We start from the raw sequence: 13,511 nt of genomic DNA, 5'->3' as shown, positions 1-13,511 counted from the left end.
TCACCCTCCTCCAGCAGGAAGTGGCGGAAAGCCCCCCAGGCCCCGTCGCGGTAGACGTTCATCACCAGGTCTCCCTGCAACACCTTCTGCAGTTCTGCGGAGCCCGGGTCCACCTCCGGGACGCGGGAGGTGCTGCTGAGGTTGGAGAGCAGCACACACCTGGGGGCAGAGGTGGGGAGCTCAGGCTGGGGATGGGGAGGCTGGTGGGGAAGGGGAAGTGGTGAGGGGCCGTGCTCCTACCGGAGGCGGTTCCCGCCGGGCTCTCGGCGGAGACAGTTCACCAAGCCCACCACGCCCGAGGTGGCACAGTTGATGGCCTTCAGCCACACAGGCCGGGAGGAGTCTTCGTCAGCCAGGATGCCCTACAGCGGGTCGGGGAGGGTCAGGCCACACTCGGCAAGTTGGGAGGTGGGGTGGGGCCTGGAGGTGGGGCGGGGCCTGACCTTCAGAGACTCCACCCAGCGGAAGCTGGTATCGTCCACCGGCAGGAAGATGGGGCTGTCCTGCGGGGCGGGCCGGCGGCACAGGAAGAGCGTGGAGCCGTAGAAGGACTTCTTCAGGCCCACCAGGCGCAGCGACACCCTGGAGAAGAGGCTCTCCCACGCGTCCTGTGGGGGCGGTGGTCAGCACCCTGCCGGCCTGGCCCTCACCCGGCCCCCACCCTGTCCCCCTGCCCGGTGGCTGCACCTGGCTCAGGATGCCCTGGCCGTACTGCGGCTCAGCGGAGGTGAGGAAGGCCACGATGTCCCCGAGGGGGTGCCCCCGGAGCAGTGTGTGCAGGAGCAGAAAGCCCCCTTCTCTCAGGGCAGCCACCATGTTGCTGAGAGCTGAGGCCGGGTCCCCGAGGGCAGCCACAGCACAGTTGCACACCAGGAGGTCAGCGCTGCCCAGGGCATTGGGGACAGGGTCTGTGGGATCCCACTGGCCCTGGGCAACGTTGTGCTGCTGCAGCTCGGCCTGGGCAGCCTCCAGGGCCTGGGGGTGGCGGTCAGTGGCCGTGTAGCTCAGCTGCAGCAGGGGATGGGGGCTGAGCAGGCCTGGGATGCGGGAATACAGGTGACCGTGGCCAGCCAGCACCTGTAGGGGGTGAATTCTGGAATCAGCCCCACACCAGGCAGGTGCCCCTGACCTGGGGCTGGGCAAAATGTCCGTGAGGCCTCAGTCTGGCAGAAAGGCTTCCCCGTCAACCTGATGACGGTGCCAGCCGTGGGCACGCATAGATGTCACTGGTCTTGTCCCTGGGGTCCTGCCTAGGGTGCACCTCTTGGAGCCCACGGGCGGACCCTCCACGGTGGCTGTGTGGACCGCACAGGACACCTGCACAGAACCACACAGGGAACTGGCCGGCCCCACCCACCGCCCAGGCCCCGCCCTGTGTCTGTGCTGTCTCCTGCAACTGAAGTCAGGCTGGGTCCTACCATGTCCGGGGCAGAGGCCTGGCTGCCCAGGAGGCACCCACCTCCACCACCTTCATCTTCAGGCTGGGCATGTTCTCCACGGCAGTGTCCAGGCAGGCCTTGAGTGCTGGGGAGTCCAGGAGGCCGCTGAGCAGAGGGTCCTCTGGCAGCTTGGGCCTCTCCTGGGCCAGCACCTGCGCCAGCTCCAGCTGCAGGTTCCCGTTGAGCTGAAGCCTGCAGGCAGCCGACAACAGCCGGGGCAGTTCCTGCTGTGAGGGGTCCCGGGGGATCTGGGCCCCATCCAGTCCGGGCACCACCATCTTCAGCCCCTGCTGGGTCACCTTGGTCTGCAGTGCCTGCGCCAGCCCTGGGGAGGGAGGGAGGCAGGCCTGGTGTTCCCAAAGCCCCAGGGCATCTGCCTGGCATGGGCTCTCAGACCCACTCTGTCCTTCTGGGGCCACCACCCCGCTCTGCCCACAAGATGAGAAATAGCTGAGGGTTGAGGAAGGGGCTGCCCACCATTGGGATGCTGACTCCTGCCCACTGTGGACGCAGTGAGGGGCCGCATTCAGCTGCAGGGGCTACTCTGTGCCTAGCCAAGGTGTGACCTTGGGCTGAATCTGTCATCTTTGCCCCCAAGTACCCTTTCAAGACTGAGGAACAGTGACCAGGGACGAGGAAGGCTGGGGGCTGGGGGAGGGAGGGAGGCCGCCATCGTGAGCCCCGGCCGGAGGGTTGGGCTAGGGTTGCTGACTCCAAAGGGGGCCCCGTGGAGAAGCAAGTCTGGGGTCAACGCGAAGGGGAGGCGATCGCTCCCCGTCGCCAGAGGTGTCCGAAGCCGGCAGGGCTGGGACCTCACCCTTGCACAGTTGCAGCTCCTCCTGCAGGGCAGCGCGCTCAGACAGGCACCCCTCCTCCATGTGGGGAGTGAAGCAAAACTTCTCCAGGATGGGCACCTGCTGCTCCTGCTGCCGCCGCGGGGCCGACTCAGTGTGGAGCCCGGAGATGTGGACGCCTCCGGCCACTGTGACCCTCAGCCACCTGCTCACCACCACGTCAGCCACTGTGGGGACAGGCTGGGTGAGTGCGGCATACTTGGGTGGGGGCACTGGGCTGGGGCGGGGGCGGGGCTACCTTGGGCCTTGTCCTGCAGTGTGTACAGCTTCTGCCTGTGGGTGGCAGGGTCGATGTGGATGGCGGTGATACGTGTGGGCAGGTACAGGCCGTGCTTGGCTGAGCCCAGGATGGACATCTGCAGCATGGTGTCCACGAAGCTCACCCAGTTATCCTTCCACAGCAGCCTCCCCGAGTCACCTGCACACAGGGCCTGGTTGGTGCTGTGGAACTCCCAGGTCCCTGGGGCCACCTCCCAGAGCCCACCGGGCCCCTCTGCTCCCTCCCAAGCTGCGTGCCTAGCTGTGGGTGCCCTCTGTGGTCCCCACAATGACGACCGCCCTCCCCGGTGGCTTGGACAGCAGTGTAGTCAGTACCCACCTTCCAGGCTGGCCTCCAGGATGCCCTGGAAATGAGGGCCGTAGTCGTAGCCGCGCAGACGCAGCTCCTTGTAAACTTCAGCCTGGGCCAGGAAGAGGGGCTCCGCGGGGTTGGGGGTGGGGCTTTCCGGGTGGTGGAAGAGCCTGGGGTCAGGGTCATCCCACTGGTACACCTTCCCTGTGGGAAGGCAGGTACGGAAGGGCCTGAGGACGGGCGGCATGGCCAGCGGGCACAGCCTCCGCAGCTCCCGTGCCACCGGCCCTGCTTACCACTCACTACCAGGTTGCCGTTCTCTGACACCTCGAAGGCGCGGGAGGCCTCCAGGAGCCGTACCTCCAGGGACACTGTCCCTGCAGAGCAGGAGAGTTGGAGATCAGAGGGCAGTACCCGCCCCCCAGCTACCCCCGCCTTGGTCCTGGGGTGCCCCTCACCAGTCTTGGGCAGGATGGTGGCCTGGTGCAGCACCACATCCTCAAACACCACGGGCAGCTGCTCGACGCCCAGGCCCAGGGCGCGGGCCAGCGTCTTCCACACTATGCTCAGGTAGCCAGTGGCGGGGAAGAGGACGCGACCGTCGAGGGTGTGGTCCACCAGGTAGTGGTCAGGAGACTCGGAGCTGGTGTCTGCGGGAGGGCACAGGCCTCAGCACAGAGCGGGCGTCTGTGGGGAGGGAAGAGCCTGCCCACCCGCCGGGCCCCTGCTCACCGATGTTGTAGACAGCGGCCGAGGGGGAACCAGAGCCGTTGGGGAAGTCCTCGGCGGCCGGCACGTCCCAGGCCAGGCTGTGGTCCCACTTGATGAGTGGGGAGATGAGGGGAGTTCCTCGGGGAGCTGGGAACTCCACAGGTGGGAACAAGGCATTGGGGTTGGCGTCGATGCTATGGAGAGGGGAGGCACGGGCAGCACACCCATCACCGGGGTCCAGGGGCTCTGGGTTCAGCCCACCCACTCCCTGCGGTGGACCATCCAGGGCTGCCACCACCGGCCTGGGTCAGCGAGGGGCCCGCAGCCCTGCTCACCCACCCCACACCGTCCCCGACTCCAGGAGACGAGACCCGGGCTGGGAAGGGACCCACCCTGAGAGGTGCAGCCTGCCGATGCCGGCCAGGAAGAACTCCAGGTTGTCCTTGTGATCCTTCTTCATCAGGGGGATGATGGTGCAGCTCGGCTTCAGGCCACGCTTCAGGACAGCCTGGGGGCGGCAGGGCAGGTGGGCTCTCTTGGTGCTCAGCTGAGGCGCCATCCCAGGCTCCCGGCGCCTGCTGCCCCCAGGCTGGGCCTACCTGCAGCAGGGCGTGGGGCGCGATCTCCAGCACCACCGCGTGCTCAGGCACGTGCCACAGGGCCTCCTGGAACAGCACAGGGCTCACCAGATTGTTGACGTTGTACTCGGCGGAGGATGTGCGTGCCAGGCTGCTGTGCCACTGGGCCTCGGGGATAGAGGTGCTGAGCCAGCGGGCTGAACGTGGCTTCGGCTCCCGGATCACCTGCATGAGGGGCCAGGTCAGTGCTGGGTTGTAGGTCCCCTGGCCCGCCCCGCACCCCCCAGGCCGTATTAGCTCACCTTCTTGAGCTCCTGCAGCAGTGGGGGTGCAATGGCCTCCATGAAGTAGGAGTGGAAGGCCATACCGCCGGTCCGCACCTCCTTGGCAAACACACCCTCCTTCCTCAGCTGCTCCACGAACTCAAATACCGGGGCCTGGGCATCGTGGGAGCCTGGATAAGCATCCTGGCTGGGCACCCACCTCAGGCTCGGAGAGGTAGGGCGCACCCACCTCACCCCGAGGGAACCGAGAGGGAATGGGCAAGGGACCCGAGGACAAACCTGCCCCATGCCCCAGGCCCGTCAGAGCCTGGTGGGGCGTAGACTGTGGCCGCATGTCCCTGCCAGACTTGCAATGGCAGGCGCAGGGGACAGAGGAGCCCGCCCAGGCCGCAGCACCCACCTGAGGTCCCGAGATGGTGACTGTGTCCTTGGAGTTGTGGCAGGCAGGCACCACGCCTGGGGGGCAGCGCTGTTTACATTCCTCCCAGGACAAGCCTATGGCAGAGCCAGCCTCAGAGGCTTAGCGTGGACACCGAGCCGCTCCCAGCCACCCACCCACCCAGACACTGCCTGCAGCTGGCGGCAGTAATGACAGGTGTGGTAATGGCAGCCTTGGAGCCTTCATGAGAAAGGTTCGCCCCCTGCTGTGTTTGACCCGTGGGTGGAGGTGTCATTACAGAGCTGCCACTCCAGGGGCAGCTCCTGGGAGCCCAGTCCCCAGATGGTGGCCCCCTCAGTCCTCTGCAACCAAGGTTCTTTCCAGGTCCTGCCCACATGTGGCCCATGGGGCTCAGAGATGGGTGCCAACAGAGGGCACCAGTCTGATGGAACCCTGACGACCCGTGTGTTGGCTTCACCAGAGCCCCTGGGTTCTTGCTATGCTGGGGCTGTGTGCTCATCACACGGGGGCTCCACGCAGGCCTGATGCCCATGGACACGTGCCTAGGCCCAAGGCTGCCAGGTGTGGGGCCAGTGGGGCAGCTGCAGGGGACTCGCGCACGGCTGTGTCCGAGCTGGGTGTCCCCGGGCCAGCGGGGGCCACTCTATCCTACGGGGGCCAGGCCAGGGCTGCAGGTGAGGACCCCACAGCGAGAAGGCAGCCTCCTTTCTTGGAGGTGCTGGGGGCCCCTCCGGGAGACCTCGGGGACACCTACCCACGGCTGCCATGGCGCCAGGCGGGAGATGGGCTTCTTTGATGCACTGTCCCCTCCAGTAGGCAGCGAGGACGGCCTCCTCCTGGGACAGGCAGCCGTCGGCGTAGCCACAGGCCACCTCCCCCAGGGAGTGGCCGACGATGCCATCTGGCCTCAGCCCCATGCAGCTCAGCAGGTCTATGAGGCCTATCTGGGGTGGGAACAGGACACTCAGGTTGCAACCTCCAGCAGGTGCAGCTGTTGGGGGCGGCCCCCGGCCCCACTAGGCCATCTCCACCCCCGCACCCCATCGACCCTCCCAGGTCTCCTGATAGGAAAGAAGCCCCTATGGCCCCCACACAGCCCCACTGAGACCCCTCCTCCCCTCCCGTCCTGCCCCCAGCACAAGGCTCTGCCTAGCAAAGGGGCTGTCAAGGGCCCCGGACTCAACACTGCAGATCCTGGGCTCCAGGGAAAGCCAGAGCCCTGGGGCTGGCGTTGCTCACACGCTGGCAGGCTGGGCCCTACCTGGATGGCAGTCAGGCTCACAAAGGCATGGACGATGTCATCAAAGGTGCTCTCGTCTGTGCTCAGCAGCAGCTGTGACACCTTCAGGCCGAACGGCTTCACAGCCTCATCGGAGCGCAGGATGGAATCTCGGAAGCGGTCCAGGCGCATGAGGCTCAGCCCCATCCCGCGCCACTGTGTGCCCATCCCTGTCCCAGAGAGCATGTCACGAGGCTCAGCCCCATCCCGTGCCACTGTGTGCCCATCCCCGTCCCAGAGAGCACGTCATGAGGCTCCGCGCCATCCCACGCCACTGTGTGCCCATCCCCGTCCCAGAGAGCACCTCAGGGGACCACCAGCTCCAGTTCGCCTGCCTTTCCCCAGGGAAGGGACCACCTTGGGGGCAGAGTGTGGGCTCACCAGAGCAGATGAACCAGAGCGGGCGCTCGCCAGCGGGCACCTGCTGCACCTCTGGGCCACTGCGCTCACCACCCAGCACGGCATAGCCACGGAAGGGCATGGCAGTGGCGGGGACAGCCGCGATGTCGTTCAGCATGCTCAGGAAAGCCAGGTCCTGGCTGTGCCGGAGGCCCTGCTCCAGCAGCTTCTGCACGGCCTCGGGGGTGCGTCCGCTGGCCCGCAGCAGACGGGGCAGGGTGGCGTGTGGGGCGGGTGCGGGGGGCGGCTGCGTGTTGGGCCTCAGGATGACGTGCACGTTGGAGCCCCCGAAGCCAAAGGAGTTGATGCCCACGTTGCCGCCACGGACGGGCAGGGGCTGGTCCACCACCTGCAGCCGCCCATCCAACAGCGCTGGGATCTCAGGGTTGGGGCTGTGGAAGTGCAGGTTGGGGGCCCAGATCCCGTGCTCCAGGGACAGCAGCACCTGCGGGGGTACGTAGTGGATGGGCAGCCACCCCACTCCCTCTACCGCTGCCTGAGCTGGGGGCAGGGACCTCCCCGAGACTCTCATGTGGGGCCAGGGTTCCAGGGCCCTCTCCGATGCACTTCCTGTCCCCAACCTAATTCTGCCATGGCACAGGGGTCCGAGGACTGAGCCGCCATGGCCCTGCCCTCAGCTTGGTCCAAGACCTCCCCTTCCAGCCTTGCTGCCTCCCAGCCCGATGCGGACCCACCAAAGCCTGGCTGTAGCCTGAACACTAAGGCCCCCTTGGCCCAGATGTTGCATCTCAGAGGCTGCAGAAGTTGGGGGGCAGAGAGCGTGAGTGATCATGGGTGTTGGGACTCCTGTGCCTGGTCTCTCTGAAGGTCCCCAGGCCTCTGCTAGTGGGTCAGGAAGCTGTAGGGACGGGTGGGTGACACGGGAGACCCTGATGGTGCCGTGGACCCCCCCAGGCCTGCTCCTGCCTCGCTCTTCCCACCCAAGTGGCTCCTCCAGCTCGGCTCCGTGTCCGGCAGGCGCTCTGCAGGGCATCAGGCCTCCAGGGAAGGCCCAGCGAGCCTGGCTACGAGCTCTCCCTGCTGTCAGCCTCAGTGCCTCTGCTCAGACCCGCAGCACAGCCCGGGGGACAGGGGCTCCTGGTGGGGAAGCCCCCGCCTCCACTTGGCAAAGAGGAAGCAGCAGTGCCCAGCCATGACGCAACCCAGTCCCAGGGAGCAGGAGCCTGGGGGACCCCCAAGCCCAGCCCCACCTACTTTGGCCAGGGCTGCCAGCCCCGAGGCTGGCTCCGGGTGCCCCATGTTGGACTTGGTGGAGCCGATGAGCAGCGGCTCCTGGCGGGTGGCGCACAGGGCTCGGGTGATGCCATTCAGCTCCTGGGGGTCGCCCACCTGTGGGAAACATGGGGGCTGAGGGGCTCTGGCCAGGTCACCTCTCCAGGCGTGGGCGTAGGTTAGGGTCATGGGGTGGTGAGTGGGGCGGGGAGGGGGGGGGCATCACCTTGGTGCCTGTGCCGTGGGCTTCGACGTACTCAAATGACTCAGGGGCCACTCCGGCCGACTGGTACAACGAGCGGATGAGCTGCTCCTGGATGTCTCCTGAGGGGAAGGTCACGCCTGCGGAGGGCTCGGCTCAGTGCTGCAGCCCCAGCCCCGGCTCCCACCTGCTCCCCAGCACCCCAGAACCCTGGCAGAGCCCACCTTGCTCCTTGAAGCCATCTGTATTGGTGCCGGCGTTCAGGATGGTGGCGTACACCCGCCGGGCCAGGGACTTCTTGGTCAGCAGGACGGCCACCACACCCTCCGAGCGGCAGTACCCGTTCCCTGGGTAGGGCAGCACCTCAGGCCCGGGGCTCAGCCCCACGCTGGCCCCCACCCCACCGGGAGGAGCTCTGGGGTGTGGGGTGGGTGCTTGGGTGGGGGATCCCCGGAGCTGGCAGGATCCTGCTCAGCGTGGGGAGTGTGCAGGGGGCCGTCCTGTGCCACTGTCCCGCCTGCCCCGGCCGCACAGCCGCACACTCACCCGCTGTGTCGAAGGCCTTGCAGGTGCCCTCGGGGCTGAGCATCCCCAGCCTCAAGAACTGCACGGAGGTGTTGGGCTTCAGCAGGACGTTGATGCCCCCCACGATGGCGGCAGGGCACTGCCCGCTGTGGATGGCCTGGTAGGCGTTCTGCAGGGCCATCAGGCTGGAGGAGCAGGCCGTGTCCAGTGCGATGCTGGGCCCTGGAAGGAAGGGTGCTGCGGCTCAGGTGGGGCTGTGAACACACGAGACCCCTGAGCACACCTCCTGCCACCAGGCTGGACACACACTGCACGGAGTGAACCCACGCCACGTGGTTTCTGCTCAGCATGTGGGGACCTGAAGGCCACCCACCATCGCAGGAGGCTGGGCAGGACCCACCTCTGAAGTCGAAGAAGAAGGAGAGCCGGTTGGCCATCATCGCTCGCTGGCAGCCCACCATGCTGTAGCCCACGAGTGTCTCGGGGTCTCGGCTCAGGGCCTCCGAGGTCTCAGAGCCGCTCACGCCCACCCAGACGCCAGTGTGTGTCCCTCGGAGTGAATCTGGGTTGATGCCTGCCACAAACAGTGGTCAAAGTGCCACGGCCGGGCCCCACAGCGCAGCCAGCCCACCCACCCACCCGGCTCTGGGGTGAAGGTCCCATCTTGGCCTCACTGGCTTGGGGTGAGGGGGGTCCATCCCAGTGGGACCCTGGAAGGGGCCTAAGGAGGGTGAGGTGTCCTGCAGAGGGGCCAGAGCAGAGCCTGTGGCCAGCAGCCAGCCCAGGTGAGGCCTGGAACAAGAACCAGGTCACAGAGGGAACGAGGCGGAGGGGGCAGGCGGGCCCAGGGGAGGGCACCAGGCACGGCCAGAGTGGCTCCAGGAAGGACAGAGGGCAGCATTGTCCCCAGGCGACGCCTTTGGCCCCTGGTGTCACCGGCAGCTCTGATGAGCCCGTCAGCCAGTGGCCTCTCCAGCACCAAGGGCAGCCTGCGCCAGGACAGGCCGTGATAAGGAGCCGAGGAGACAAAGGCCAAGTGTCCAGGCTCGGGAAGGAGAGAGGGACACCGGCCACCCCTGGGGAGCATAACCTTAGTCTTGGGGCGGGGGGTCTGGTAGCAGGAAGGGTGCAGGAGAAGGGCTTCCACCTCTCGGCCAGCAGGGCCCCTCCTCGCCCCTGATGGGCTGGCTCTGCCCTAGGGTGGGTGGGTGTGTGAACCGCTCACACCCAAGGGCAGCCCAGGGCTCAGCCTCCCCCTCAGGAGGTCCTCCTCCACCCGGGGAGGGAGCACCTGGATCTTAAGAAATGGCATGGCTGGGCGTGGTGGCTCATGCCCGTAATCCCAGCACTTTGGGAAGCTGAGATGGATGGATCACGAGGTCAAGAGATCGAGACCATCCTGGCAAACATGGTGAAATCCCATCTCTACTAAAAATACAAAAATTAGCTGGGCGTGGTGGCGGGCGCCTGTAGTCCCAGCTACTCAGGAGACTGAGGCAGGAGAATGGCGTGAACCCGGGAGGCAGAGCTTGCAGTGAGCTGAGATCGCGCCACTGCACTCCAACCTGGTGACAGAGTGAGACTCCGTCTTCAAAATAAATAAATATATAAAAATAAAAATAAAAAAACGGCGTCGCGCTTGTCCGAGGTCAAATGCCAGTCAGAGCGAGGGCCAGGCTGGCGGGATGGGGTGGAAATGCCTGGGGTGGGGGGACATGGGCAAGGGTAGTCGGGAGGGTAGGAGGAGAGAGACAGCAGGGCCGGTGCTGTCTGCTGCTTGGCTGGTGGGGGTGGGGGCCCGGAGGGCCCCTCAAGAACCTCCTGCTTTGCCTCTCGTCACTCCAGCCCCGGTCCCGGCCCCAGCACCAGCCAGACATCAGAAGCGAGGAGACTGGTACGCGCGGGTCAGGGCACACCCACGACACCTCTGGGGTGCAGTTGTGAAACTGTGGCCTACCCCGTGGCCCACACCTCCCTGAGCCCGTTGGCCAGGCCAGGGGCACAGCCGGGGAGGGTAGGTGGTGCCAGCACCTGGTTCTACCAGAACCAAGAAGAGAGAACACTGCCTATTCCACGTGAGCAGCAGGAGCCCTTGGCGCAGCAGTCGCCAATGCCCGACCCACCTCCGTCCACGATGGCTTCATAGGTGACTTCCAGCAGCAGCCGCAGCTGAGGGTCCATCGTGTGTGCCTGCTTGGGGTGGACTCCGAAAAAGGAGGCATCAAACCTAGACAGGTCCTTCAGCTTGCCGGACCGCCGGGGCAGGCCGTAGAGCCCTGTGGGACAGGCAGGTGTTTAAATCTCTGACGGAAGCTGCCCAGAGGTGGGGGCCCTGTGGGGTGCTGCAGGCCCCTGGAGGGGCCATGGTGGAACTGAGGACTCTCTGCTATGCCTGGGAGGCCCAAACAATGGAGCAGGCTCCCCAGGAGGGGAAGACCATGGCCCCAAAGCGGGGACTGGTACGACCAGATCTGCCTAACAAGACCCAAGCCCCAAGCCTGAGACGGCCCGCAGAGCAGAGAGCTCGGTGGGAGTGAGGCTGCGGGACCATCTGCTGGGCTGGTGCCTCGGCTCTACCATGCTGACTCACAGCTTGCCCGTCAGGTAGAGCTGCTCTGTGGAAGAGCCTACTGGGTGTGGGGCAGTTGCTCCAGCCTCCCGGAGCACATCTGGTATGCAACCTGCCAGCTCAGGACAGACACAGGCAGGCGCAGCCTGGCCGGAAGGGCTCTGGCCCCCCCGCACCCCCTGCATGGGTGAGAGACCCCAGCCCGTCACCCATCCTCTGAGCTTGGCTCCTCCGTAACAAGCAGATGGGCCCTGCCTGGGCCAGCCCTTGGCCTTGCAGCCACTGGGGGAGCCTCCTGTTGGCCTTGCAGCCATTGGGGGAACCTCCTGGCGGGCTGGGCGCATTTTCTAGGCCACTCTGGTGCAATGTCTGGGAAGGAGGCTGCAGCTAGGCCTCGCCCATGGGTGACCAGTGGCTCTGCAACTGGGACCGGCCTCAGGCCAGTGCCTGGGTGGTGAGGACACAGCACAGCAGGGAGGCTGGTGTGAGGACAAAGGTGGAGATGGAGCTTCACACCCCAGGCACGGGGAGCCCCGCAGCCACATACCCGCCTTCCAGCGACGGTCATCGTCCGTGACCATGTCCACACCGCCGATGAGGTTGTCCCAGAACTCCTGCAAGTTCTCTGACTCTGGCAGCTTCCCGGACATGCCGGCAATCACCACCTCCTCCATGGCTGCTCTGCAGGGCGGGCGGTGTGAGTGCCCCACACATCCCGGCCACGGCACCCCCGTCAACAGCCTCGGCACCCAGAACAGGTGGACACCCATGGGGCCAAGCACCACCCTGAGGGTCCGTGCGGGCCCTGGCTCCTGCGGCTCCCTTCCTCATGTGGCCAGTTCCTGGGCCCTGATCCTGCTCTCGCTGGGAGGGGCTGTGTGCTCTGGGAACAGGCCCGCCTCTGGGCCCTGACCCATTCAGTTCAGGGTATTGGCTGGGGTACCCCACTGGAGCCCTGCAGCCCTGGCCTCCCCAGCAGTTACTGGTTTCTGCGCCTGTGTCGGCTTCCACTCGCCTGAGTCTCAGCCTTCCAAGGCTCCTGGAGCTTGTCCCAGGCCATCCCTAGGGCACCAGGGGGCTCACAGTGAGGAGCAGGCAGAGTCACCTGAGATGGGGACAAGGCCCCAGGTGGCCAGCCTGCTAAGGGCCATCAAGGAAACGGAGAGGCAAGGTCCCAAAGCTGGGGCATGGAGGTGGCTGGGAGCCCTAGAGGGGGGTACTCAGCACCCATGCTCACCCGTGTTGGGGTGGGGGCCCGCTGTCCAGGCCAGCCCAAGAGCCACCAGGGCTGGGGAGGGACAAAATGGGGATAGCCTATGCTCTGGGGGAAAGGTGGCCCCTGCCCCACTGTGGACCGACCCAGCCAGTCCAACCCCTCCAGCAGGGTCCAACCTGGAGAACCACTCCTGGCCAGGACACGCAGGTGTTGCCTGGCACCCTTCACCTGCGCGGGTGAACCCACAGACGCCTGCCTCCCCATACCAACCCACACACCACAGGAGGCCCTCCCTGGAGCCCAGGTCCCTAAGACCCCGAACGGGTGCCCAGGCCGCCGGCTCCTCCTCCAGCATGGGGGCTGGTGCAGCCCTGGGGGGAGGGGGCGGAGGCCAGCGCTGGTCTGGCCACTTGCACGAGGCCCCAGGGCCTGATGCGCGCGCCGCCCCTCGGCAGTGCGGCCTCCCTTGGGCCGTCCCGGCAGGGAGGCGGCCGCCTTCCCACCCACCGCGATTCACAGAGGCTTGGCTGCCCCGGGCCAGCTCCAGGCCCGCACACGCTGGGTCCTCGCCGCTTGCTATTCACGCGAGGTCGACGGCCAGGCAGGGGGTGGGAACACCGGGGCGCGCCCGGCCTCCCTTCGCCCCGGGCGGGGGCTGCTCGGGACCCCTGCGCTTCGGCCGGGCTGCGCCACGTGATGGGGAGGCCGGTCCCGGCGCGGCCCCTGCGCCCCCCCGTTCCTCCCTCGCGGCGTCCCCTTCGGGCTGGGCCTCGGCTCCGGGGCGGCTCCGGGAGGAGGATGCGGCGGCGCCTTTGTGGGCGCGGGGAGGCCGAGCCGGGGGCTCCTCCAGGCCCTTCAGGGTCCGCGGCCTCCCCCACGGGAAGCGAAGGCGGCTGTTGGTGGCTTTCCCCGGCGTCCTTCCCCCGCCATCCGCCCACCTACTCCGCGGGGCCGGGCGCCTCCAAAGGGGCACGAACACCGAGACCCGGACAGGCCGCCCGGGCGACCCCTGGATACGGGGCCGGGCCACGCGCGCCCCGAGAGCGGAGGATGAGGAGCCGGGCCGCCCCGGGGACCCCGGGCCCAGCCCCGACCACGACCCGCGCCCCGGCCCCAGCGCCGGCTGCTCGTACCTGGTGAGGGCGCGGGCGGCGGTGCGGGCGGCGGAGAGCGAGGCTGGAGCGCGGCGGAGCGGGAGGCTGGAGCGCGGCGGAGAGGGAGGCCGGGGCCGCTGCCGTCTCTCTGGCTCCC

General features: G+C 67.0%; 1 protein-coding gene across 2 annotated transcripts in view; it reads right to left on the bottom strand.

The window, feature by feature from the left end:
- FASN (fatty acid synthase) overlaps positions 1–13,511 on the bottom strand; it is a 19,868-nt gene extending 6,357 nt beyond the window's left edge. The window contains exons 1-26 of one of the 2 annotated variants that reach the window (XM_019026414.3): positions 13,394–13,511; positions 11,592–11,725; positions 10,599–10,751; positions 8,876–9,049; positions 8,497–8,697; positions 8,175–8,297; positions 7,975–8,090; positions 7,731–7,865; positions 6,498–6,960; positions 6,099–6,286; positions 5,592–5,781; positions 4,838–4,932; positions 4,456–4,590; positions 4,175–4,378; positions 3,968–4,083; positions 3,597–3,769; positions 3,323–3,514; positions 3,161–3,241; positions 2,892–3,068; positions 2,532–2,711; positions 2,257–2,460; positions 1,460–1,764; positions 688–1,077; positions 444–608; positions 241–362; positions 5–159 (exon numbers count right to left, since the gene is read on the bottom strand). In XM_019026414.3, the coding sequence (XP_018881959.2) occupies positions 5–159; positions 241–362; positions 444–608; positions 688–1,077; positions 1,460–1,764; positions 2,257–2,460; positions 2,532–2,711; positions 2,892–3,068; positions 3,161–3,241; positions 3,323–3,514; positions 3,597–3,769; positions 3,968–4,083; positions 4,175–4,378; positions 4,456–4,590; positions 4,838–4,932; positions 5,592–5,781; positions 6,099–6,286; positions 6,498–6,960; positions 7,731–7,865; positions 7,975–8,090; positions 8,175–8,297; positions 8,497–8,697; positions 8,876–9,049; positions 10,599–10,751; positions 11,592–11,718 (4,564 nt within the window). In that variant the 5' untranslated portion in view covers positions 11,719–11,725; positions 13,394–13,511. The remainder of the gene's footprint in view (positions 1–4; positions 160–240; positions 363–443; positions 609–687; positions 1,078–1,459; positions 1,765–2,256; positions 2,461–2,531; positions 2,712–2,891; positions 3,069–3,160; positions 3,242–3,322; positions 3,515–3,596; positions 3,770–3,967; positions 4,084–4,174; positions 4,379–4,455; positions 4,591–4,837; positions 4,933–5,591; positions 5,782–6,098; positions 6,287–6,497; positions 6,961–7,730; positions 7,866–7,974; positions 8,091–8,174; positions 8,298–8,496; positions 8,698–8,875; positions 9,050–10,598; positions 10,752–11,591; positions 11,726–13,393) is intronic. The other variant, XM_031011644.3, reaches the window with a different exon arrangement.

The sequence above is a fragment of the Gorilla gorilla genome, chromosome 4 (assembly GCF_029281585.2).
Source record: "Gorilla gorilla gorilla isolate KB3781 chromosome 4, NHGRI_mGorGor1-v2.1_pri, whole genome shotgun sequence".
Classification (NCBI taxonomy): Eukaryota; Metazoa; Chordata; class Mammalia; order Primates; family Hominidae; genus Gorilla; species Gorilla gorilla.
Note: the sequence above shows the minus strand (reverse complement) of the source record. Positions and strands in the feature narration are given on the sequence as shown.